Source organism: Diceros bicornis, chromosome 35, assembly GCF_020826845.1.
Source record: "Diceros bicornis minor isolate mBicDic1 chromosome 35, mDicBic1.mat.cur, whole genome shotgun sequence".
NCBI classification, from domain to species: domain Eukaryota; kingdom Metazoa; phylum Chordata; class Mammalia; order Perissodactyla; family Rhinocerotidae; genus Diceros; species Diceros bicornis.
The window spans coordinates 29,863,394-29,888,781 of record NC_080774.1 but is presented as its reverse complement, the minus strand read 5'-3'; the positions used below and the strand labels follow the sequence as shown (position 1 = coordinate 29,888,781).

At 55.7% G+C, this 25,388-nt stretch overlaps 3 protein-coding genes across 3 annotated transcripts in view; 1 reads left to right on the top strand and 2 right to left on the bottom strand.

Annotated features, from left to right (window-relative positions):
* Window positions 1-608: 608 nt before the first annotated feature.
* LOC131398467 (derlin-3-like) lies at window positions 609-2,226 on the bottom strand. The gene is made up of 4 exons (XM_058532019.1): window positions 2,193-2,226; window positions 1,538-1,733; window positions 899-989; window positions 609-795 (listed from the first exon to the last, which is right to left on the bottom strand). Exons 1-4 carry the CDS (start codon window positions 2,220-2,222, stop codon window positions 714-716), a joined length of 399 nt encoding a protein of 132 aa, XP_058388002.1. The 5' UTR covers window positions 2,223-2,226; the 3' UTR covers window positions 609-713.
* A 2,349-nt stretch (window positions 2,227-4,575) lies between these two features.
* LOC131398466 (tubulin alpha-3 chain-like) overlaps window positions 4,576-25,388 on the top strand; it is a 29,599-nt gene continuing 8,786 nt past the window's right edge. The window contains exons 1-2 of the mRNA XM_058532018.1: window positions 4,576-4,719; window positions 4,812-4,871. The gene's annotated coding sequence lies outside the window, so the exon portion shown is untranslated. The remainder of the gene's footprint in view (window positions 4,720-4,811; window positions 4,872-25,388) is intronic.
* On the bottom strand, window positions 14,819-23,605 carry LOC131398619 (putative phosphatidylinositol 4-kinase alpha-like protein P2). The gene is made up of 14 exons (XM_058532255.1): window positions 23,565-23,605; window positions 22,957-23,137; window positions 21,950-21,992; window positions 21,481-21,553; window positions 21,324-21,394; window positions 20,074-20,202; window positions 19,519-19,662; window positions 19,329-19,453; window positions 18,749-18,869; window positions 18,100-18,251; window positions 17,477-17,493; window positions 17,213-17,302; window positions 16,565-16,648; window positions 14,819-15,228 (listed from the first exon to the last, which is right to left on the bottom strand). Exons 1-14 carry the CDS (start codon window positions 23,603-23,605, stop codon window positions 15,177-15,179), a joined length of 1,323 nt encoding a protein of 440 aa, XP_058388238.1. The 3' UTR covers window positions 14,819-15,176.

The following is a 25,388-nucleotide window of genomic DNA, read 5'->3' as shown; positions in this document are numbered from 1 at the left end:
CTGCACCTGACCCCACGGGGCCTTGGCCAAGTCTACTAGCTGCTCAGCTGAAAAATGGGGCAAACGTCCACTTGGCGGTGGCTGGTGAGGGACAGGAGGGGCCAAGTGAGGCATCGGCCTGAGGGCATCATAGACAGGAGCCCTGCAGATGGGGCTCAGCACAACCAAGACAGCCCAGTCCCAGCCCCCGCCACTGAGATCTGGTCAGCCCCTCGCTGACTGGCAGGGAGCAGAGGCCCAGCACAGGTGAGTTTGCCCAAGGCCCATCAAGGCACCAGCAGGGCTGAGATGAGAACTCCCCGTGTGCCATCTGTGAGCTCAGAGCACAGCTGGGCAACCGTGGGCAGGTTTGTCACCCTCTCTGGGCCTCCCATTCTTCCACCTACGATTGGTCAGGCTTGGCGGGACTAGAGCTGTGCCCTGGGCCAGCCCCACCCCAAGGGCAGAGGGTGGGCAGGGCAGGACCAGGCTTGGTGGCCCTGGGTCAAGGCCAGCAGCCCCTGCCCAGCATGGAAGGGGCTGGCCGGCCGAGGCAGTGGAGCAGTGCTGTGGGCGAAGAGACTGCAGGTCATTCTGTTTATTTGGGTGGGCCCTGGGCATGGGCCCAGCCTCCAGAACAGACTGCTCCGCTGCAAGCAGAAGTTAGAGGTGGGGTGGAGGCCGGCCAGAGGCCGGGACACGGGCTCCTGGGGCTGGCCCTGCCCTGGATGGGGTCACTGCTGCAGGGGTCCCGGCTGCTCCTCGGGGAGGGGCAGGTAATTGGGGTCCTCCTCTGGGGTGTCCAGTAGCAGCTTCCTGTGGGGAGGGGCCCACGCTGAGCTGACGCCAGCCGGGTCCTCCACAGGGCGGGGAGCCGGCTGAGGGAGTGTAGGGGGAGGGCTGTCATCCCCACACTCACAGGAACCTGGGGGTCAGCAGCAGCCTCTTGCCTCCAGGCTGGTTGGGGAAGACATCCTCCAGGAAGTAGTAGATGTGGCCCACGGCAATCCCTGGGGAGAGCCGGGGAATGCCGAGGCCACCCTCCACAGTCCAGAGCCCGGGGCCAGCAGAGCCTGCGCCAGGCAACCATGCACAGCCCTGGAGGCCCAGCCAGGCCCAGAGTAACCTCAGGCCCCAGAGCCCAGGTGCCCGGTGTCCTGCACACACTGCCAGCCCAGGGCAGGCCGGGGTGGGCCCTGAAGGACAGGCTTACAGGGCCCAGAAGTGGGCAGGACCTGGGGAGGGGAGGGCCTGAGGACATCCAAGGAGCAGGAGCCATGGCGGGAACCCTGACCCACCCATCCCCACCCCGGTCAGGACCCACACAATCACCAGCAGGTCAGGCCTGAAGATGTGAAGCCTACAGGCTGGCTGGCTTGTTCAAGGGGCTGTAAGAAGAGAGACGCTGGGAGGGCAGGAGGGGAGGGGGACAGATGAGAGGTCCAGTGCGGGCGGGAGGCAGGGCTGTGGCGGAGCAGCCAGCCTGGGGTGGCCCCCCACAGACCCTCAGGTGACAGCCAGCCAGCTTGGGGTGGGCTGGATGGACGGGCAGGCTCACCCAGCAGGTCCACGAGGATGGAGTTGCCCAGCAGCAGGGAGAAGCCCATGAGCGCCCAGGGCAGGAACGGCGCCTGGAAGGTGAGGAGGCCAAAGAAGCTGACCCTCACTCGAGGGCTGCGGCGGCTCCAGACGTACACCAGCATGGCTGTGAGGGCCTGGCCCAGGAAGAACAGGCTGCCCAGCAGCCCCAGCAGCTGGGCCGAGTCAAGGTGCTGGGAGGCCCTCCCTGGTGCCGGCCTCAGCCCTGCCGGGGGGCCCCTCTGACTCCTCCACCCCTGCCATCCTCCACTGGTTTCCCTTCCCTCATCCAGTGTGCCCTTCCAGTCAGGCCCCCAGGGATCTGCCCTGCCTCTCCACCTCACCCCAGCCTCCAACCACTGCCCGTCCCTGCGCCACGTTCTCCTGCTCCTGGCATCGGGGCTCAGCCCCCAGGCACCCCACCTGGCTCTCCTGCATCCCCCTGTGGTACTCTGTGTGCAGCACTGAGGATCTAGCCCTGGCACCTGGACTCAGCACACGCTGCACACCTAGTGCCTCCTCACCTGGAGTGACCCACTCGGTCCCTCCCCGGCTGGGCGCTCAGTCGGGCCCCATGGCAACACAGTCTGGACCCACAGGCGCGCGGCCTGAGATTGCAGAGCCCTGAAGGATACGGTCATGAGGACGCCTCTGAAGAGAAACATGAAGACGACGTCGGCCTTGCGGCCGCGGAAGGACCCTTCTTCCAGCATGCGTCAGTAGCGGAACCTGGGCGCCGGTATAGGAAGGGCCACCGGGCCGGGCCTCAGTTTCCCCGCTCCTGGCGCCTCTCGCCGGGCCCGCCCGCCCCCTCCGCGCCCCCGCCCGCGCGGGGAGGATACACGAAGAGCATGTTGAAGAAGAAGCTGAATCCCAGGGGCCGGAAGAAGAGGAAGTTGGTGACGAGCCTCCAGACCTGCGAGGGGCCCGCGGTCAGGCGGGGGCGGGCCAGGCGGGGCGGCAGGTGCAGGGGCGGGGCGGCCTCACCTGGAACTTCCGGAGCACGAGGTGCGGGTTGAAGTAGAGCTGGAAAGGGCTGAGGAGCTCCAGCTGCTGCGGAACCAGGGGGGCGTCAGGGGCTGCCCGGGATCCACCGTAACCAAGGCGACCCCCGCCCCGGGCTGTAACGATGGCGACCCCCCTCCCAGGCTGTAACCGTGGCGACAACCCGCCCACCCGCCTGGCTCCAGACCGCAGCAGTGGTGAGGACGCAGGCCGCGGTGTAGGCCCGTGTCACCTCCGGCACCTGCAGGAACTCGGCCGCCAGCCCCCGCCACGCCATCGACCCTTCCCAGGCCCGCGTACAATCTCACCAAATAATGAAATAGCTTGTCTTTCTCCTGTTCTCGTTAAAGGTCTTGCCCATGTACTTTATAATCGTAGTTATTTTAGCGTAAATGCTAAATCATATTGTTTTTGCTAGACATCCTCTGTGCATGCCATATAATATTCGAATAGATCATTTTAATAATTACAATTGTTTCCTTTTTGTGATTACTGTAACCACTTTAATGAACCATTTAATGCATAGTGTTTGGGTTTTTAAAATTGTTCTTCCCGGTATAAATTCCCAAGAGTAGGATAATTGGGTCAAAATATATGAACATATTTATGGATCCTGATATATATTTCCAAGTATTTTCCACAAGAGAGATTAATCAGTTTGCAAGTGGCCGTCTGCAATATGGGGGAACAAATCTTGCCTCAACTTTTCTGCATTAGGCATTATATTTTATTAATCTCTTATTGATCCGATCGTGGCTCTTCCATCACATTTTTTCGAATGACGCACTAAGTGGGATCCTGCCTGACCCGCGTCCCGCCGGGCTCGGGGCCTGCGCTACGTCGCCCCCTGCCGCCCATTGTGACGCCGGCCGCGGGCCGGGTCCCCGAGGCGGGAGGCGACGGGGCAGAGCCCGGAGAGCCATGGCCGAGACGCAGGAGCTGCTGCTGCAGCTGCAGAAGGACAACCGCGACGGACGCCTGCGGAAGCAGGAGCTGGAGGAGCTGGTGCGCGGGCTCGAGGCAGAAAGCGAGAGCCTCACCGGGCGCCTGCAGGAGCTGCGCGAGTGCGAGCGCAGGTGTCGGGGAGCGCGGCTCCCCCGGGCGGGCTGGGCGCGCCGGGGTCAATCCTGCGGACCGCGGCCCCGGGGGTCTCGCAGAGCGTCCGACCGACCCGTCGGTTACTCCTCCCCGCCCGGGCCCGCACTTCTGCTCCAGGCCGTCGGGACAGGGGCGATCTATTCAGGGCACCCACGAAGGGCAGCGTGCGGCGACCCGACGTGGACTTTCTCGGCCCCACCCGCGGCTGGTCCTTCCCCGGGGCTGCGGGAGTCTGAGCACCGCCGCCTCCCGCGGTGGCACCGCCTGTTTCCCCTCTGCAGCCTGCAGCGGAGGCGAAGCCAGGCGGCGCGGGCCCTGCGAGGGGAGGCACAAGAAGGGGCACGGGAGCGCGCGGAGCGGGCGCGCGGACTGCTGGAGGCTGCGGAGCTGCGCAAGCAGGACCTGGTGGGGGCGGGGCCCTGGGTGGGGCGGGGCCTGCGACGAGGGCGGGGCCTCGGAGAAGCTGGGACTGTCCCCTCGACCTTGTCCACAGGAGCAACACAACCGGCAGCTGCAGGAGCAGTGGGAGGAGCTGTCAAGTCAGGTACATTCAGGAGGTGGCATCTGTCTCTTGCTTCCCCTGGGAAGTCCCGCTCTTGTCCCTGCCTCGTTTCCGCCTCGTCCCCGCCTCCCAGGATATCCCCCGCCCCTAGAAGCCCCGCAAACCCGTCCTCACAAGCCCCATCCCCTAGCTCTTCTATTACGGAGGGGAACAACTGAGTCAGCAGCGCGCAGAGCAGCAACTCGGGGCCCAACTGGTGGAGCTGCAGGTGCTTGGTGGGGCCCCGAGGGCCGGGGCGGGGCCATGACGACCTGGGGGCGGGGCCTTGAGTGCCGGGGCGGGGCTCTGAGGTCGGGGGGCGGGCAGAAGGGCGCCTGGGCGGGGCCACGACGCCCCCGGGGCTGCAGTGAGGTGGGCTCCTGAGGGCGGGGGTCCCGGCCCTGAGGCGCGGCAGGTGCAGGGCGTGCCGGGGTCCTGACCTTCCTGAGATCCTCCGGAAGAAACAGCTGGAGTTGGTGGAGGCCAAGTACGCGGTGCAGGCGGAGGGCCTGCGGCAGGTGCGCGCGGAGCCCGGTCTGAGGGGAAGGGTCGCTTCGGGAGTGGAGAGGGGTGTGTCCCCCGAGTCTAATCCCGGCTCCCCAAACCCCAGGGCGCGCAGCGGACGGAGGAGGCCTGGGCCAGCTTCCAGGAGCAGAGCGGAGTCCTGCAGGTGCCGCCCCCTCCACTGCGACCTCCACCCCGCTTCCCCCAGAGCTGCGGCGGCCCCCCCACCACCACCACCACCGGGAGGTCTCCTCCGGTGGTCTGAGGCCTCGCTCCCGCCCCCAAGGAGCTGCAGGGGAAGGTGATGGAGGCGGCGGCTGCGCTGGACGCCTCGCGCGGCGGCCCGGAACTGTAAGGGGTTAGGACTGTTGGGGGTGGATGGCGACCGTGGACCGGCGCAGATCGCCAGCTCGAGGCCTGTCCCCGCAGGGGCGACTCGCAGCCTCGCCGGGCGCGGGACTGCGCGGGCTCCCTCATGGAGGAGGTGGCCGAGGCCAACTGTGTGAGCGTGGGCCCGGGGAGGGGCGGGCTGCGGTCGGGACCCGCCCCCTGCAGGGGCCACGCACACCCGCGGAGACCCGCCTCCTCGTGAGGGCCCGGCCCCGGGACCCCATCCCCGGGACCTGGTCCCCGCGTCCCCCGGACCGCGCCGCGTCCCCGCCCCGGCGCGAGCTGACGCCGCTCCCTCTTCCGCAGGAGCAGCGGCTGCTGGGCCGCGCGGGCGCGGCGGGCTTGAGGTGAGCCGGGTGGCGGGCGCTCGGGTCTGGGTCCGCGCCCCCGTGCGCAGTCCGCGGACTGCCAGTTTGTCCGTCCGCCCGCCGGTCCGCAGGCTGTGGGCGCTGGGCGCGCTGCAGACGCTGCTGTTGCTCGCGCTCGGCTTCCTGATGCTGCCGCTGCTCTACCTGGCGCTGGTGAACCCCGCCGCCTTCCGCCGGGGGCTCCCGCGCCTCGGCTCGGACGCCGCCTTCCGCCGCCTGCGCTACACGCTGTGCCCGCTGTTCGAGCTGCGCGCGCGCGGGCTGCTGCCCGCCTAGGGAGCATCACGCCGGCCGCGGCCGCCTGCACCTCGGTCTCCGGTGTGGTTTCTGGGCGCCTGGGGGGAGGCGGAGGAGAGAGGAGACGCCCGGGGGCGGGGACCCTGGCACCTCCGGCTCAGAGGGCACCGCGCCTTCCAGGCGAGCCTCGCGTCTCGAGAGGCTGTACTTGACGCCCCGCAGCAGAGCCTGCGACCCGGGCCAGGGCCCTCGGCTTGAGCGGGGCGCGCCCTCGCCCCGCGCCCGCGCCTTGGGCAGGCTGGCACCCAGGGGCCCCCGGCCGGCCCTCTTGGGAGGCCCCTTTCCTACAGCCCCTGCTGCTGCGCAGGAGCCGACTCGGAAGTGGGTCAGTATCGTATCACGAAGCTTGGTTTTTTCCTGCTCCTGAGCCTGAGCCAGGGGGCGGGTGGGGGTGCCAGTCCGCCCTCTGCGCGGAGGTCTGTGGCTCCCTTGGCCCGGCCCCCGGTGCGTATCCAGGTGCCGCAGGGCGCTGGGTTCTCTCGGGGCGGCCCTTCCTCCCGCGGGTCCGCATCGCTCTCCGTGAGTCCGAGCCGCGCCGCTCGTGCGCGCTCCGGCGGCGGGCCTCGTGGGAAATTGTCTCCTCGTTTACGTGAAATGCTCTGCTTCGTGGGAATGACGGACCTTGAGTTTCATTTTGTCTCATACAAATGCTGCTCTGCTTTTATCATTTACATTTTTTTGGTAGTAAAGTTGTTCTGTGTATCTCCTTGTGCACACAGACGTGGGTTTTTGCTATGGCCTTTAAACAATCGTTTTCTTGATTTGTAGGTGTTCTTTAGTCTTTTCGGGGTTAAATTGTTTATGGAATCCTGCGTATGAAATTTTATCAGATTTAAGAATTGCGTTTTGTGTCCTAAAAAATCCATTCTTGCCTGGGAGTCATGAAGATGTTCTCATGCTCTAAATACCTTCAATTGCTGCAAACATTTTGTTTACCCATTAATTATAACATTTTGTTGATAAACATTTTGTTTATTGGTTCATCCACTGGGGGACATTTGGGTTGTCTCCACCTTGTGGCTATGGTGACTAATGCTTCTGCGAACACTGGTGCACGAATAGCTGTGTGAGTTCCTGTGTTCACTTCTGTAGGGTGTGCGTCCAGAAGTGGAATTGCTGGATCACTGGTACTTCTGTATTAAACTTTTGGAGGAACTACTATCCTGTGTTCCACAGTGGCTGTGCCAGTTTACATTTCCACCAGCAGTGCACAAGGACTCTCATTTCTCTACAGCCTCCCAAGATTTGTTGTTTTCTGTTTTGTTTTGTTTTTAATAATAGCCATCCTAGTCGGTGTGATTTTTTTCTTTCAATTTTTTGGCATTGCATTCTCTAATTTAATTTGTAATTTATAATTACAAAGTCAAATCCCCAAAACAAGGCATCTTAGGGAAGTCTAGCTTTTATCCCTGTGCCCTCCACCCTGTTGCCCCCATGGCACTTAGAAGAAGCACTTGATTTTGTTAATGGACTCTCCTTTTTTCCCCTTAACTAAGTGAAATATATACAGCACATCCCCTCCCCTTTCTTAGATGAACACAGCGTACCACATGGACCTCTCTGCCCTCCTTTCAGCATCTCACTCTGAGCAGCGTGCGGTGTGCGTGTGTCATTCACGCAAGAGTATGCTGTGGGTGGATTCCCATGCTTTGCTATTACAAACAGTACCTCAACGAGGACCCTTCTGCAAACATCTTTTTGTATTTTGTCAGAAAATCTTTGAGATTGATTCCTATAAGTGGGATTGTGAGCCAAAGGGTGACCACATACAGGATAGTGCTAGATAGTACCTAGGTCCCCCTCGGGGTTGGACTGTTTTGCATTCCCACCATCACTGCATAGGAGGGTCCCTTTCCCCACAGCCTCGCCCACTGTGCATAGTGTCACCCTGGGATTTCTGTCAGTCTGATGGGTGAGAAATGACACTTCCATGTAGTTTTAATTTTCATTTCTCTTATGATCAAGGTGACCATAATTTTTATATTTAAAGGCCAGTTGCCTTTCTTTTTCTGCAAACTATTCATATCACTTGCTCATCTTAAAAATATATGATTGTAGGGTGTTTTCCTCCCTCCTTTTTTCAGAGCTCTCTCATAGCAGGCATTTTAACTGAGAGCTGTTGAATTTTCCCAGCTTATCTTTCACTTTTGTTCATAGTGTTCTTTTGCCATCCATACCTTGTTTTGGTAACAATTTACTCTCTTTTCTTGATTCTGGATTTTGGTAGGAAAATTTTGCCCACTTCTATGTTACTAAGGAAGTTCATCCATGTCTTCCTCCAACACTTGCATGGTTTCTTCATTCCCATTTCAACCTCTGGTCTGAGACTTATTAGGGTTTACGATGTGACGATCTTTTGCATTTCCGTATAAATTTTAGATTCGGCTTGTCTGTTTCCACAAAAAAGTCTGGGATTTCGATTGGGATTACACTGAATTTAGAGATCAATTTGCAGGGAATTAAGTCTTCCAGTGCTCGAACACGATGTCTCTCTCCATTTTTTATTTCTCTCAGCCATGTTTTGTATTTTTTACTGTAGAGGTCTTGCACATCTTTACATTTATCCTTAGGTATTTTATGTTTTTGGATGCTGTTATAAATGGTATAGATTTTTTTTTTTTTAGTTTTCTTTTCCAACTGTTCATTGCTAGCATATAGAAACAATAGACTTTTGTATATTGACCTTGTATCCTGTGATATTGCTGAACTCCCTTATTTGTTCTTTGAACTTCTCTGTAGCTTCCTCAGGATTTTATAAATAATTTTATTGTCTGTGAAGCCGGACCATTTCTCTTCTTCCTTTCCGGTCTGTCTACCGCTGGCCTCACTGCACTGGCCAGCACCCCCAGTACAATGCTGAGTAGAAGTGGCGACAATGGGCAATCTTTCCTTTCCCCCGATCTTAGGGAGGTTGCCTTTAGTATTTCATCATTAAGATGTTAACTGTGAGTTTTTCTTAGATGATCTTTATCATATTGAGGAAGTTTCCTCCTATTTCTAGCTGCTGAGTATTTTTATGATGGGTGTTGACGTTCCTCCAGTGCTTCTTCTGGGCCTATTGAAACGATCCTATGTTTTTCCTTCTTTCGTCTGTTAATGTGAATTACACTGGTTGCTTCTTGAATGTTAGCCAACCTTGCATTACTGGGATAACACCCACTCGGTCATGATGGTTCTTTTTATACATCATGTTGAATTTGCTAATATTTTGTAAACATTTTTGTATTTATATTCATAAGAGGGATATTGCTCTATAATTTTATTTTTTTGGAATGTCCTTGTCTTGTTTTTTTTTTTTTTAATTTTATTGTTTCCCCCAAAGCCCCAGTAGATAGTTGTATGTCATAGATGCACATCCTTCTAGTTGCTGTACGTGGGACGCGGCCTCAGCACGGCCGGAGAAGCGCTGCGTCGGTGCGCGCCCGGGATCCGAACCCGGGCTGCCAGCAGCGGAGCGCTTGCACTTAACCGCTAAGCCACGGGGCCGGCCCTCCTTGTCTTGTTTTAATATCAGGGCTATGCCACCCTCATAAAAAATGAATTGGGAAGTGTTCTCTATTTTCTGAAAGAGTGTGTAACATTTGGCATTATTTCTTCCTTAAATGTTTAGACCCATCTAGGCTTTATGATGCAAAAATTACACCTTAATAATTTTTTTGTTTAACACAGAAAAGTGCCTGAGTCATCAGTGTGATCAGCTCAATGAATTTTCATCAGCTCGATGAATTTTCGCAAAGGGAACACCTCTGTAGACTAAGAAACAGAATGGAATCATACAGTATGTATCTTTTTGTGTCTGGCTTCTTTTGCTAGATATCTTTAAAAGCAGTCCATGTTGGAGTTGTTCATTTATTTCCATTACTGCTTTGTATTCTACCGCAGGAATAACCACAATTATTTATCTCTTGTCGAAGGACATTTTGGTCATTTATAGTTTTTGTTGTTACGAATGGCGCACCTCAGAACATTACTGTCTGTGTCTTTTGGTGCCCAGATGTTCGTACTTCTGTTGGGTACATATCCAGGAGTGGAATTACTGGGTCATCGAGATGCTCAGCTGTAGTGGACGCCAGTTTTCCAAAGTGCTTGTACCAATTTATACCTCCTCCAGCAGCTTCTGAGAGTTCCCGTTGCTCCACATGCTCCCAACACTTGATATTGTCTATCTTTTTACATTTGGGACATGCAGGTCGGTGAGTAGGCATCACATTGTGGTTTTGGTTTGCATTTCCCTGATGACTAATGAAGTTGAACACCTTTTATTATGTTTATTGGCTATTTGGATGATCTCTTTTGTGAAATGCCTGCTCAGGTCTTTGGTCCATTTTTCTATTTAGTTGTGTCTTACTGATTTTTAGTAGATCTTTATGTACTCTGGGTATAAGTCTTTTGCACAGGTATACGTACATTGCAAATACCTTCCCAGGTCTGTGGCATGCCTTTTCATATAGTCCAAGTTAAATTTTTTCCCTTTAGGCTTAGTGCTTTTTTGGTTCTGTTTAAGAAATCTTTGTGTGTCCTGAGGTCATCAAGGCATACTATTCTCTTCTAAAAGCCTTTAAAGCTTACCTTTAACATAGAGCTCTAGGGGCCGGCCCCGTGGCTTAGTGGTTAAGTGCACACGCTCCGCTGCTGGCGGCCCGTGTTCGGATCCCGGGCGCGCACCGATGCACCGCTTCTCCAGCCATGCTGAGGCGGCGTCCCACATACAGCAACTGGAAGGATGTGCAACTATGACATACAACTATCTACTGGGGCTTTGGGGGAAAAATAAATAAAAATAAATAAAATAAAATTATAACATAGAGCTCTACAATCCACCTGGAATTGATTGTTAGGTCTGGTATGAGGTAGGCAGTCAAGATTAAATTTTTCTTCCTGTACCGATATCCAGTTGACGCGACACCATTATTGAAAAGACCATCTTTCCTCTACTGTCCTGCAGGGTGTCTGTATGTGTGGGGGTATGTTCCTGGTCTTCATCTCTGCCGTTGTTTATTCATCTTTCCTGGCACCAGTGAGCCGCATTGTCTTAACTACTGTAGTTTAAGGGTAAGTCTTGATATCTAGGGTCGTTGGTCTTCAAGATCGAAATAGCTGTGTTTTAATGTTTGCATTCCCGTATAAATTTTAGACTTGCCAATCTCTGCTACAAAACTTTCTAAGATTTTGAGTGGCATTTTCAGTGAAACTACAGATCAATTTGAGAACAAACATCTGTGTATTGTTGACCCTTCGAATTCATGAATGTTACTGTATTTGCTTAAATCTTCTTTCTCTCAACATTTATAGTTCTTAATATTTCTTATAAATCTTTCATTAGCTGTATTTCTTGGTATTTGATGTTTGGGGATGCAATTGTAAATGGTATTGTTTTAATTTCATTTTTTTGTGAGACATATGTACACACACACACACAATTGACTTTTTTGTATATTGACCTGTATATACATTGTAACCTTGACCATAGATTATATTTATAGATTATTTTGGACTTTTATGTACAAAAATGCCATTTCTGAGTTTTATTTCTCCTGTCCAGATTCTTAGACTGTTTCTTTTTATTGCCTCACTGGTCTGGCTGGGGCCTCCGTTACTGAATGCTGAATAGAAGTGGTGACAGCAGACACGTGTGTTCCTCCCTCTTTATCCAGGAGGCACAGCTTTCAGTATTTCACCTTTAAGCACGATGGGTTTTTACAGCAACCCTGAGGAAGTTCCTGGTCTCTGGGGTATAGCTGCGTTTCTAGTGCCCCTATCCTACGTGCAGACTGTGCTCCCTAACCACCTCCTCAAAGGCATCAGGCTCTTGAGTTTGTCTTTTGTCTACCTTGTCATCAAAACAGGAACTTAATTGTTCTTAAGACTTTTTATTTCATTTTGTTTTTAGTCTCTAAAGATTCCTTATTTTCTTGTGAGCTCACGGATTTAGATTTCTCCCCAGTACTCTAAATAGCATTTCTAGTTTTTCAAGATATGTAATTTGCCCTCTTGCTGGAATCTGGTACATAGCATTTGATTGACTTGCTTTTTAAAGCCAATTTGACAAGGTTCCTTTCCAAGTATTTTGGTTTGAAATCATTTCTACTATGTTTGAATGTTTTTCTACCATTTTGTAATGTTTATCCTGCTTTTTCTCTGCTCTCCCCCCCTTCCTTATCTTCTGTTTGATCTTTCTGGAAGTTACATCCTATATTCTGGTATCCTTTCTTTTTCTTTTTTTTTTTTTTGTGAGGAAGATCAGCCCTGAGCTGACATCCGTGCTAATCCTCCTCTTTTTTTTTTTTTTGCTGAGGAAGACCGGCTCTGAGCTAACATCTATTGCCAATCCTCCTCCTTTTTTTCCCCCCCCAAAGCCCCAGTAGATAGTTGTATGTCATAGTTGCACAACCTTCTAGTTGCTGTATGTGGGACGTGGCCTCAGCATGGCTGGAGAAGTGGTGCATTGGTGCACGCCGGGGATCCGAACCCAGGCTGCTAGTAGCGGAGCACACACACTTAACTGCTAAGCCACGGGACCGGCCCTCTGGTATCCTTTCTACTTGAACTTACATCATCTTTTTTTTTTTTTTAATAATTTTATTTATTTATTTTTCCCCCAAAGCCCCAGTAGATAGTTGTATGTCATAGCTGCCCATCCTTCTAGTTGCTGTATGTGGGACGCGGCCTCAGCATGGCCGGAGAAGCGGTGTGTCGGTGTGCGCCCAGGATCCAAACCCAGGCCGCCAGCAGCGGAGCGCGAGCACTTAACCGCTAAGCCACGGGGCCGGCCCTGGAGTAAGTCTTATAAATGCCCATCAGGTCAAGGTGGGCAATATGGTTGTTCAGGTCTCCTGTGTTCACTGACTTTCTTGCCAGTTCTGTTAATTGTGGAGAGAGAGATATTAAAACCTCCAACTCTGTGGAATTGTTTATTTCTCCCTGTTATGAGAGGTTCGGGGGATTCGACCAGAGATGTAAAAGAAACTTTCCACTCCAAACAAATGGACTGAAGGTATATTTTATTATATAGAGGAGAGTAAAGGCAATAGTCTGCAAACAGATCGGAATAGGTCAAATAATAAGAGGGAAAAACACCAGCTCGACTGGAAAGGGAAAACATCCACATCGACTGAAGGGAAATGACACAAATCAACTGGAAAGAGAAACACCAGGTTGACCGAAAAGAGAACATCGGTTACTCACAACATCCATGCCGCACTGCCAGGGAGAGTCCCTTCGATTGACATGGCTGGGCGGGAATTGATCATCAGAGGTTCTGGGCCGGATGTCCCCTCCACAGGTGAGACTCTCACCAGGCCTCGGTTTCCAGCAGTTTATATAAGCAGTTACAAAGTTTACAGAGCAAGCATTTAGTGTTTCCATGCACAAATGGTTATCAGTGGCGTACGTGCACTGAGCCTCCTGGCTATCGTCCCAGCCCGGCAGTTGTGTATGTGCATTGTTTACCCTGGTTATCGTCCCAGCCTGGCACAGATGGCCAGTCTGTCCCAGGCTATGACGCCCGAAGGGCCTTGAAATTTTTACAAATTGCAACTATCTCTGTGGGAGAAAGCCCAGTTCCCAGGAAAAAGGCCAGTTTCCACCACACAGAAAGCAGCTTTATATTTCTTTGTGCACTGGTGGCTGTAGGTTAATGGAATGGCCAAACATGGCTGAACTCATGTCAAGACACTCCCTTGAATTCTGTCAAGTTTTGCTTCATAAACATTCATGCACATGATTATCGGTGGTAAATCTTTCTTCCTCTATTTACTGTCACCTCAGGTCTATGACTTTAAGTGCATCTCTTGTTGTCAGCATATAATTGGGTCTCACTTTTTTACCCATGTTTATAATTCCTGCCGTTTTGTGTGTGTGTGTGTGTGTGAGGAAGATCAGCCCTGTGCTAACATCTGCCAATCCTCTCTTTTTTTTTTGTTTTTGATGAAGAAGACTGGCCGTGGGCTAACATCCATGCCCATCTTCCTCCACTTTATATGGGATGCCGCCACAGCATGGCTTCACAAGCGGTGCGTCGGTGTGTCCCCGAGATCTGAACCGGTGAACCCCGGGCCACTGCAGCAGAGCACGCGCACTTAACTGCTAAGCCACAGGGCCGGCCCTTGGCTTCTTATTTATATTTTTATTTATACTGCTCAGGACTGAACTGCGCTTCCTGAAGCTGAGTATTTGTGTTTTTCATCAACTCTGGAATCCCAGTAGTAGTTGATTGGAGCTTCTCATTCAACTTTCCTTTTCTTTATACTTCATTTTTGATAATTTCATTGTTCTATCTTTCATTGATTGGTTTTCTCTTCACCTATATCTTATCTGCTGTTTAACCAGTCTTTTGCATTTTTAATTTCAGTGACTTATTTCTGGATGTTCTATGTTGTCTTTTTTTTTTGGTTTCAAGTCTTTACTTCCTATCTGCCTAAAATAATTAGAGGGTCATAGTGGGTGGGAATAGATGGCTGCTGGGTGCTAGCTGCACAAAAATTTTGGAGTCCTGAAGCAGAGCATTTGAAAATGAACAAGAGGGAAACAGGAAAAGACTGGAGCAGAAGCAGGACACTGAGCAATGCCTGCGCCGAGGAGAGACGTGCACGAGACGGCCAGGTGGCCTGCACAGGAGCCTCGAGCAGAGACAGCTTTGGAGCAGGAGAGCGCAGTTGGGGAGAATACAATGTTATCTTCATCTGCGTGGTGGTGAGTCATATTTGTGACGCTCGTAACCAGGGTGCCTGGGCCTGACCCCCTCGGCACATGTGCTGTCAGACCGCCCCCCCCGCAACCCCCTTGACAGGGTTGGCCAGTTCTAGCTGGGAGAGTCCCTGGAGGGCCTCTGAGTGCAGGCTTCCCAGCTGGCCGGCCCTTACTCCATCTTGTCCCTGGACTCTGGCGAGGGAACGCTGCCCTCCTCCCTTCCCAGCACAGCCAGGAATCACCACTCAGCTGAATGTGCACTGAGGACTCCACACTAAACCTGATGTTCAACTTTCAACACAGTACTTTTTGGGGGTTTTTTTTGTTCATGTTGGTTAAATCTTAAGTTGAGCATAATTTTTCTGTGTTTTTTTTAATACACAAGAAAATACTTCACGTACCTATGAAATAAGACAGGGAATGTGTCCAATGCAAACAGTATTCACATCCGTGCAGAGACAGTGTCATCAGGTGATTGTCATTTCAGCCTCACAGGCCACACGTGGGCCTAAGGAAGGAGCGGATTGCCAGGCTCTGCAGGGGCGCACTTCTTTTGTCCTATTTGTCCTATAAAAATAACTCCACTGGATGAAATGACAGGGCCACGGGCAGTCCATCCCTTGTGACCACACACAGCGGCCGGTCGGGGTGGGGAAGTGCTGGCACAGCTCCATGATTGCAGGACGGCTTTGGGGGTGCCCGTGACAGCTGGTGCTCCGCCTCCGTCCTCAGTAGGGGATGTCATTCTGATAGTACTGGATCATGTCGTAGGTCCGGCTCCTGAAAGGCAGAGAGCAAAGGAGGTCTGTGAGGAGCCGGTGCCGGTCTGGGGCCCCTCACCCCTCTGAGGCCTCCATGACTGCTGCACCCAGAGAGCTGTACTTAGGCGTCGGCCCTACTCCCCTCCCTGAGGGTGCAAATGCAATCACAGACCCTTTGGCCTCCTGGCAGGCCCGCTTCCTTGGCCGCTCCTTCCCCCCGTGGCTCGTGGCCACGATCCTGGAGCTCCATCATGCCCCCATCTCCTGCTCAGCTTCCTGAGGCCACCTCACGCTCAGTGGGCCCCAAATGTGGGCTCAAGTGGATGGCCCCTCCTCAGCCAAATGCCTGCCCTCGGTCCTGGGGCCCAGGCACGACCCGGGAGAGTGTTATAGGAGCTGCCTCTATGCCAGGTGCCACTCTAGCCCCTCGGCCTGGCATTGGCCCCCAAATGAGTGGGACCATGCTCAGCCTCTGGAATGGGTCTGTGCACTCCTCCCCCATCACACCTCTCAGCACACGCCTGTCTTATTTCACCAACAAAACAATCAGAAGAGACCTTCCCCTCCTGCCTTCCCGGCCCATCCCGCTGACTCAGAGATGTTCTGTTCTGCTCGCCTGCCCTGAGCTCCCTCCTGTTCCTCTGGGGCACTCCTGTGCTTGCATGGCCCAGCCCGCACATGCCCGGCCTTTAACTGCTCTCATTAGGGCCCCCGGGCTCAGTTCTCGGTCTTCCTTTCAGGCTCTGGCGGTCTCTGCACCTCCCAGGGGCCTCAGCTCCTACATGGGTGGCTCCCCTCACCCTCCTGCTGCAGTCATGTCCATCCAGGTGTTCAGCCCAGAAACCTCAATGCCATCTCTGACTGCCACACCCCTGGGAGCCCATCAGGGACTCTAACTTCAGAATCGGAACCCACCTCTCCTCATGGCTCCACCACCCACAACAGCAATGGCCGACGGGCCTGTCCCCACCCTGCCCCTCCTGTCACTGCTCAGGCAGCAGCCTGAGAAGGCTGCTCCTTACCCAGCCCTGCTGAGCCATGCACACTTCCCTGGAGGCCCTGGGCACTGGCGGCTCCCTCACCCTCACAGGCTAGGCCTCACAGGCTCAGCCCCAGGTGGGCACAGTTTCCAGCCTTCAGGCCTCTGCCCGGTATTCCCCTTAGCATGTCTCTGGCCCCTCTAACTCAGCACCCTGTCACTCCGCAAGAGCTCCCTTCAGGGTGCGCGGGACCCAGAGTCTCCTGGGACAGCAGCATCCTCGTCACCTGGCCCAGCCGTGGCCCTGCGCAGGTGCCCGGAGAACAGTGGGGCGTGGTGGTGATGCAGGAGGGGAGGGCAGGAGGGGGTGACTCGCCTGTTGCTGAGGAAGCAGTTCTGAATGACCTTCATGATGAAGTTCGCAGCCTCTCGCTCAGTCATGTTGGGGCTGAACCTGTGCCTGGGGGAGAGCGCCACGTCAGGGCTGCCGCCGCCGGGCGCTCCCTCCAGGCTGCCCTCCCCTCGGGATGTAGTCCTGCCTGTAGACCGCACTGAGCGTTTGTGGGAATCTGTTCCACTGAGGGTCAGGCCCTAGGAGTGTTCTTTCCTGGGGACATTGTTGTGAGGGCCAGGCTTGGCCTATTGGGACAGTGTTCCCAGCCGGCCTGGAGGGCTCTGTCCCCTTCCCCAGCACCTCCTGGGTGGAGTGGCTTCACGGATGGGGCAGGACTAGCCTAGAGGCTAAGCCACTGTGGCCCCCGGGGCTCAGGGCCCAGAGGCAGGGCTGCTGGCACTGTATCCTTGAGAAATGAAGGGGCTCCTGGTGATGTCCTTGGCCGTGGCCAGCAGAAGACGGGGCATCTTACAAACATGGTCTGGTGACAGCGTTGCCGCAGGAACCCCATCTGCTCTGGGTTCCAAGGAGCGCACTCAGCCTTGATACTGATCAGTCACCAGCATCAAGAGGCTGCCATCTCGGGGACAACTGCCCCTCAAACAGCCTGTGTGTCTGCCCAGGACCTACTTCAAGAGCTTGATTTTCTGGCTGCAGAAGCAGGGCAGGCCTGTGTCTAACACGAGGGTGACCAGAGAGATGACTGCATCCATGTAGGGCCTGGGGAGAGGCAGGGAAGGGAGGTGGACAGAGGCCAGCCTGAGCAGGGTCACCCTCCCTGCAGTCCTGCAGCCCGGCTGCTGCCCCACAGCTTGCACACAGTGTGTGCTCACGCGCTGGCTCCCCCCACCTCCCTGCCGCCTGTCACGTCTCCCCAGGGCAGCCCTGCAGTGCCCAGGCTGCTCACACAGCTGTGACTGGGTAGAGCGGTCCTGCCTCGGTCCCCCACCCGAGGCCTCCAGCCCTGGTTTCTGTGCACGGCTGAGGAAGTGCAGGCGCACAGCTCAAAGACATCCTGAACCTCCTTTGCTTGCACCAAGCACTCACAATGCAGGCTCCGAGAGACTCTGGGGTAGGGTCCAGGTGTCACCACACACTGCCGTGTGGCTTTGGCCACATGACACTCTGACACCAGGACAGTGATTGTCCAGCGTGCAGCCTGGCGGGGTGGCAGGTGCTCAGGCTTGGCTGAAAGGCTGAATGGAATGCTCTGAAGAGGGAGCCCAGGGCACTGGCAAGTGAAGCCAACCCCAGGAGACCTCAGAGTGTGGCTGGACTCTAAAGCCCAGAGCAAGAAGTCGCTGGCACAGGTGGGCAGAGGTGACAGGAAGGCAGGGCCCAGGCACACCTGGCCCACCAGGTGGCCTCCAGCACCTCCCTTGCTCTGTTTGAACCTCAGTCCCTCCATCCACAGAGAGGCCTGAGAAGGCCCCACGGGACCTTTGAGGGGCTGCCCACCCTCCTCCCCACTGTCCTGGTGCCCCTACCTGCCCCCTCCCCAGGGCTCACCATACGGCCAGGTAGCCACGGACACACATCTCCATGAACCACTTGAAGGGTGTGGCCTCCATCTTGCCCCCCATGATCATCACCATCTCATCAGTCAGTTTGATGTCTGGTTCCCAGCCAAGGTTGCCTCCCGGGGAGCTTTCAAACATGAAGCCAAAGTCTGCAAAACCCCAAGAAGCCATTTGTGACGGGATCAGACGCCAGGGCAGAAAGGTGGGCGTGCTGCAGCCAGGACTCAGAGCCACTAGCTCCCCACACCCCAGGAACCAGCCACAGGCTATATCTTCTTAGGGGTGCAGGGGAGCAGCAGGCAGAAGAGGAAGTGGAGGTGGGAGCCAGGCCAGAGCAGAGACGAGGCCAGCGCTGAGTTGGATGAGCCGGTTCCACTTGGCTCGTTTCCACCCCAGAGCTCCCCGTGCTCTGCAGCCCTGGCTGCTCCCCTCACCCCCAGGGCCCTCTGTGGCAAGACCACCTGGCAGCCAACAGCTGGGGCCTCAAAGCTGGACTCGAGCCCTGACCCTGACCCTGACCCTGACCCCGACCCTTCGCGGCTGGGTGGCTTCAGCACGCCTGCTCTGCTGTGGGGTGGGGATCGCTACCCTGCCCCAGGCTCCAGGGGAAAGGGAGAGGACAAGGGCGGCGCTGGGCCTGGCTGACCGATGTGGATGATGTGGCCCTTCTTGTCCAGCATGATGTTGCCGTTGTGCCTGTCCTTGATCTGCAGCAGGAACAGCAGGAGGCTGTAGGCGGCCATGCTTCGGATAAAGTTGTAGCGCGCCTGTGTGGAGAGAGCCGGGCGCTCACGACGGCCCCTGAGGACTGCGCCTCCGGGGCCTGCGGGCGCTCTCCTGGCTCGGTGCCGGGGACCCCGGGGCCTGCGGGCGCTCTCCCGGCTCGGTGCCGGGGACCCCGGGGCCTGCGGGTGCTCTCCCGGCTCTGTGCCTGGGACCCCAAATCAGCAAGGCAGACCTTGGTAGTGGGAGTGACAAGTGGCTGCGTCTGGGGGTGCAGGGGGAGCAGCCCCTTCCTCCCACACCCATGAATTAGTTTTGGGGAGTCCATCTAGAGGCTCCTTTGAATCCCAAGCAAGGTTACGGGGTGCTCTGGTTTTACCCCCAAATGTACAAGGACTCAGAAAGCAGGGGAAGGGGGCAGCAGGGTGCTGGCTGGCAGGCGATGCTGGGGGGCGGGATGGAGCGCGCACAACCCCGGGTCTGGGGGCCGCCCTGCTGGTCACCTGCTGGAAGGCCAGGGTGGACTTGTCCCCGTACTGGCGTGTGAAGTAGTCGTACATGCCGAAGTCCGTCTGGCGGCCCAACTGGTCTGGGAAGGTGCAGTCGAGGAAGGGCCGAGTGCCGAGGCCTGCGGCCGACTGCGCTCCACCTGAGGCATCGAGGGGCAGCCGCCTGGGCTCCTGCGCAGAGAACTTACCCCGGGGACGGTGGCCACCACCCGATAGGGGAAGACAAAGAGGTCCAGGCCGACCAGCTGGAATATGTTTTTAAAGAGGTCGATGATCTGGAGGGCCAGCATGTCCTGGGAACCAAGGAGCTGTGGGGTGGTCGGCCAGCCTCCTGCTCTCCGGCTCACAAGATCCCCGGCGGCCCCGCCCAGTGAGGAGGGAGGAAGGGAGGGAGGCCCCAGCTGAGCAGGAGTCTGGAATGCCTGACCTCACAGCCCAACAGGCTGGGTTCGGGCTCCTGGGACCACCAGCTGCTGGGTTGAACACAAGGCCATGCTGCCTGGTGGGGGTGTGAGTAAGGGGCACCCGGCCCCCAGGGCAGTTTCCTGGAGGCAGCCAAAGGGTGTCCAGCGGGGTGGGGAGCCGCTGCAGAGGCCTCTGGGTCTGGCAGAAAGCCCTGATTTACTCTGTGGCATCTGAACCAAAAGCTGTAAGCAAAGACTCGTGTTTCTGCGTGTGAGGTTCGACCACGAAGCACACCTAGAGCCTCGGAGAGCAGGCCCGCTGCCGTTAGCCTGACCCTGGCCTGGCCCCACTACCTGTCGGCAGTCGTCTCCCACTTTGAAGATGGCCGCCTGCCAGGAGACCGTCTGGCCATCGGCCTCCTGCGTGCCATGCTCATCCCCGGAGTCCGAGCAGCACCGCAGACCTGCGTGTGGGGCACGGGGGACAGAGAGACTGCCTATTAGCCCAAGGGCAGTGAGAGGCCCCCTGAGGGTGCCGTGGGTGAGCCCTACTCACATGCCTAGAAGGAACCTGGGACTCTTGGGGTTCATCTCTGCAGAGCCCCCAGGAGGCCAAGGCCCAGCAGATGCCTGGGGTCAGCGGCCGGAAGCACAGGGCCAGGGGTCTCTTCCTAAGAATGTTTAGGCTTAAATGGAACTGAAGCCAGAGGCCCCCTTATCATTGGAAGTGAGGACCCAGGTGTGCCTGGGATCAGCGATGGGCCCTGTGAGCTGAGGGGCAGGGGAGTGTGGCTCTCTGCACCCTGGGCTGCCTGGGAGGACTTGGGGGCCAGAGTGTGGGTAAGGCCATGGAAGGCATGTCCCCACACTGGCCCGGGGCCACACCCCCTGTACTGGATTGACTAGTGTCATCCCAAAATTCATGCCCACCCAAAACCGCAGAATGTGACTTTCTTTGGAAATAGGGTCTTTGCACATGTAATCAAGTTAATGAGGCCACACTGGACTAGGGTGGGCCCTGATTCAATGACTGGTGCCCTTATCAGAGGAAGGACATTTGGACAGGGGCCCGCAGGGAGAAGGCCACGTGAGGACGGAGGCACAGGTTGCAGTGATGCAGCTATATAAGCCAGGGGACGCCAGGGACTGCCGGCAACCACCAGAAGCTAGGAGAAATACATGGAACAGATTCTCCCCTAGAGCCCTTCAGAAAGAGCAGGGCCTGCCGACACCCTGATGTCGCACTTCTGGCCTCCAGAACCCAGAGAGAAGCAACTTCTGTTGTTGAAGCCCCAGACTGTGGCCATTTGCACGCAGCCTGAGCAGACTAGTATACCCCCCAAGTCCCCGGCCACTCCGTCTCAAGAAGGTCCCTCCTGGACCCTCTGGCTGCCTTGGGGTCTGACCTCCAGGGTCTCTGTCACTGCACATGAGCTCTGTCCCGTCCCCAAACGAGGGGTCACACTGAGAGCAGATGGACGGCCATCATCTTTCACGGGGAGGATGATAAACTAAACCAAAAGAAACTGGGCCTAACAAGGGGAAACACTGAGATCCCACACGACATCAGATGTTCTTCACTGACCTTCTTTTTCAAGTTCACTAACTCCACATCGTTTCACCTTGAATTTAGCCAGATACGGAGCTTTTGCAGCACTGAAAAACAACAACAAGAACGTGGCACAAGTGATACAGCAAACAGCACGGAGAAAGGGAGCTGCTGGAGGAGGGCGGCCTCGCACCTCTGCATGGGTGTCCCGGACCTGTAGTCGATGTCCAGCACGATGGCCTCGGGGTTGCTGGGCAGGTAGCAGCCTGTGCAGGGACAGAGGGGAGGTCACAGGGAGCCCAAGTGTGACGACGCGAGGACACAACCGGTCCTCAGCACAGATTCTCCTTGCAGAGTCCACCCTGCAGACCGGGCGGCGCTCGGCGGCCTCTAGGTCCTCATCCGCAGCACAGACGACTTCATATTCCGTGGCCATTGAGGGTGCATCCTCCCTGATTCTGTGATCTTTCCCTGGACCCTTCCCGATACCTAATGAGGGTGCCACCAGCTCCCGGGAGACACTTCTCCCAGAGGATGCACCGAGTCCTCAGCTTTACAGACCCCGCCGCTGCTCCTGGGCTGCACTGGCCGCCCAGCACCAGCTATGGGGCTGCCTGTGCTCACAGGACACACGCAAGAGCTTCCTGCCCTGCTCTGCTCACCCGGAACAGTTCTTGGAGTCACCCCACTGACTGGAGCTCCCCTCTCTCAGCACACAAGAGAAAGCCCATTCCTGATCAAGGAACTGGTATTCCCTGGGGCAGTGTGCTCTCTGAGCCCCCGGGAGGTGGGAGAGCTCCCCATCAGGGGGTGGGCTTCGAGAAGGGGCCCTGAAACAGGAAGGGCTGGGTCTCCTGGGAAGCAAAGTGAGGCCTCGCTGTGGGGTGCAGACGGACTTTCCTACCAGGAAAAGGAGGGGCAAGGCAGAAGGCCCACATGGTTTCCTCCCGTCCCCTGCCCCTCCTTCACCCGCCAGCTCCAACCTCTCTCAGAGATGCAAGCTCGACTCCTCTGCCCTGGACCCCTGGCTCCCCAGTGCCTCATAACAAGATCTGGAACAAGACTGGGCAGCAGGGTCTTGCTGATGAGTCCCCGAGTGGATGCCAGGCCTTCTCGGAGAGGCTGAGTCATTGTTTGCGCTGGGCAGGGAGCTCAACACAAGTCAAGGAAAGGTCTAAACTGAGGCCCCGCACTGGCAGCCCCGGTCGAGGGCAGCCGGTGTGAACTTCTGCACAGGACCCCCAGGGTTTTGAAAAACGAGTCAGCACCAACGGTTAAAAATGGCGAGCTGTGCAGTGAAGTCTGGATTTCCGCCTTGACTTGAAAAGCACAGATCTGACCACACTGGGCTCAAATTCCCACACGGCAACAGCTGGCAGGCACCACGGAGCAGCTTCCCACCTCAGGGGCGGACAGCCTTGTCCCATAGGTCCCAGCACACCTGTGACACCCCCATCCCACCCCACGCCCACTGTCTGTGTTGTTCCTGTTACACTGGAGTTCAGGAACCTTCCAGAATAACAGCTGCTGCTGAGTCTCTCAGCCTTTAGAAAAATAGGCAGCAAGGAAGACAAAAGGTGCTCGCTGAGACGTGGCTCTCAGCTCACCAGGGACAGATTCTGGAGAGGGGCACGGGGCACCCCAGGGCCCAAGTGCACGAGCGGCCAACCATGATGCTGGTCTCCACGCCTGCCCTGCACCACCCAGAGCGGCAGTGGCCCCCACTCCCTGCCTGCAGGAAGAAGCCCTTCTCATTAGCCTCCTGAGGCCCCCTGCTCACCAGGCTGCACTTTCGCTTCAGACAGAGCCGACAGACAAGCTTCTTTCTCTCGTCACCTTTCGGGTAGGGCCTGAGAAACAGGACAGAAACACTCGGCTGTCTCCTGCAGGAACTGGCCACTAGGACTTGGGGACAGCCCAGGGCCCCCTCCCGTCTGATTGCCCTCTCCATTCCTCTCTTTCTAGTTCTAGCTACTCCTGAAGGCTCCTCTAGGAGACCACACACAGTGATCCCTGCCATGTGTGTGTAGGTTGCTGTCAGAGACGGGGACAGAGTTGGCTGTGGGGTCAGACAACTGTGCTCAAATGCTGGTCTGCTATCTAACTGCAGCATGACCTGGAGTAGGCCCCTCAGACTTCCTGCTCCCCTAGGATGAGGAGGGGAGGGGTAAAGTGGAATCCTGCACCTGCCATGTGACAGATGCCCAGGAAGTGCCACCTCCCCACCCCTTTATCTTTGTGGGCTAGAAGCTGCTGCATCACTGCTACACCTAGTACCTGGCCTGGGAAAGGGCCTCAGGAGACACAGGCTGAGCCATGGGGTGACCAAGGTGAGAGAAGACTGAGCACTGGAAAAGGAGGCCCCTGGGAGCACTCAGTGCTCCCCCTGCTGGAGCCCCCCCAGGCACTCAGCCAGCATCGATGACTGCAGGGCCCTGTCCCACCAAACGGGCAGTGCCGCAGACGTCCAAGGATGGCGTCAGGCCCATGTGAATGGAGGGCCCAAGAGGTGAATCAGTGCAATGACGATGGGAGCTGCCAAGGGGTCTGGTTTTCCTAATACTGCTAGGATCCTTCAGAACTTGGAGAGAGCAGAGTTGCCTCAAACTGCGGGACAATATCCGGAACGAAACTAAGATGTTTTCTGAAGTTCATAGGGCTGCGCATTTTGCTATACTTTCAAGAGACTTGAATCACCAGAGCAGAGATTCCCAACCCTGGCTTTCAATAGAACCAGCAGCGGGGAGCCCTGGGCGCTGGGACCTTTAAAGCTCCCCAGGCAATTCCCAGGAGCCAAGACTGGAAGGAGATGCCGCTTACTTGATGGCCCACACGTTGGTGATCTTGTTAAAGAAATCAAATTCCCGCTGGTAGAAGTCCTTGGCTGGGCCCGACAGGGAGCCTGTGATCTCCTCCACTAACTGCTCCAGGAGGTCGCCGATGTCAGCTGACAAAGAAACCGACAGTGAGCCTGCACCGCAGCAAGGCCCTCCAGGAAACCCCACCCATGTCTGCAGAGGTGCATCCCAGGTGTCCCTGGCAGGCACCTAGACCAGCTGTCCTGAGTGTGGTCTGCAGACACCAGGGGTCCCTGGGACCTTCTCAGCGGACCCCACAGTCAAAACCACAGCGAGAGGCTGTTGGCCCTCCTTACAGTGTTGACGCTTGCGAGCCTGTGCAGAAGTGGGGGGGGCCCAGGGCGCTAGTGGTCACTGGGTCCTCACGGCTCTGCTCTCGCGGTGAGAACAAAAGCCAGGGTCACTTAAAACTGTCCTTGGTGAAGCGATAAACAATGACTAATTTATTAAACTCTACCCGAAATACGCCCTTTTAATATTCTGTGTGACGAAACGGGAAGCGCATGAGGCGCCTCTGCCGCCACCCCTGGAGCACGTCGTGGCTCGAGGAGGGCACCTTGCATTCATTTGACTTGCAGGCTGAACTAACTGCTATTTTCAGGGAATATTGTTTTTATTTGAAAGAAAGACTTGCAGACAAAATATGTTATTCAGACTTAGTTGTATATGATGGATATTTTCTTGAAAACGAACAAAATGGATCTGCTGTTTAAGGGAAACAACCACAAAATTTTGGAAAACTTGCATCGGCTACTGTGAGTTTGACAGTTTCCCAACACTTACGAATGTTTCTGTTATATGAGACTGGTGGAGCATTAACTCAAGTGATTTTTAAACACTGTATAATGAAACGTGTCGACATTTGGGAGATCGGCACGGCTCACCCATCTACATTTTGTAAATGACCACTGCTGGACGTTACAAAGTCCTGCATGGGGATGAGTGCAGGGTAGGTCAGTGGGCTTTAATGCACAGAGCAGAAGTTCACGGACCTGGTTTCAGATTCCACATTGCAATTAACCTTTCAGAAACTACCACTTGTTGAGTTTGGTGCAGTGTCAACAGAGAACATCCACAGTGACCTGAAAGACTACTAAAATGCCCCTCCCTTTTCCAACTACACTACACGTCTGTGCAAGGCTGAATTTCCTGAGTTTACTTCATCCAAACAACATATTCCAACAGATTAAATGTGGAAGTAGAATGAGAATCCAGCTGTCTTTTACTACATTAAAGACTTTAT

What these genes read in the sequence shown, in the direction of transcription:
- LOC131398619 (XM_058532255.1), bottom strand. Translation starts at nt 23,605, where the DNA reads ATGGCTCAGCCTGTGTCTCCTGAGGCCCTTTCCCAGGCCAG. An exon ending in GCGTGGAGACCAGCATCATG is followed by an intron (nt 21,993 to 22,956) that starts GTTGGCCGCTCG and finishes GTGTGCTGAGAG; the next exon opens with AGGGGAGCTCCAGTCAGTGG. An exon ending in TAGTGAACTTGAAAAAGAAG is followed by an intron (nt 20,203 to 21,323) that starts GTCAGTGAAGAA and finishes CCCCACACGCAG; the next exon opens with GTCTGCGGTGCTGCTCGGAC.
- LOC131398467 (XM_058532019.1), bottom strand. Translation starts at nt 2,222, where the DNA reads ATGTTTCTCTTCAGAGGCGTCCTCATGACC. An exon ending in TCAGAGGCGTCCTCATGACC is followed by an intron (nt 1,734 to 2,192) that starts GTATCCTTCAGG and finishes GACTCGGCCCAG; the next exon opens with CTGCTGGGGCTGCTGGGCAG. An exon ending in CTGCTGACCCCCAGGTTCCT is followed by an intron (nt 796 to 898) that starts GTGAGTGTGGGG and finishes CCCTCCCCACAG; the next exon opens with GAAGCTGCTACTGGACACCC.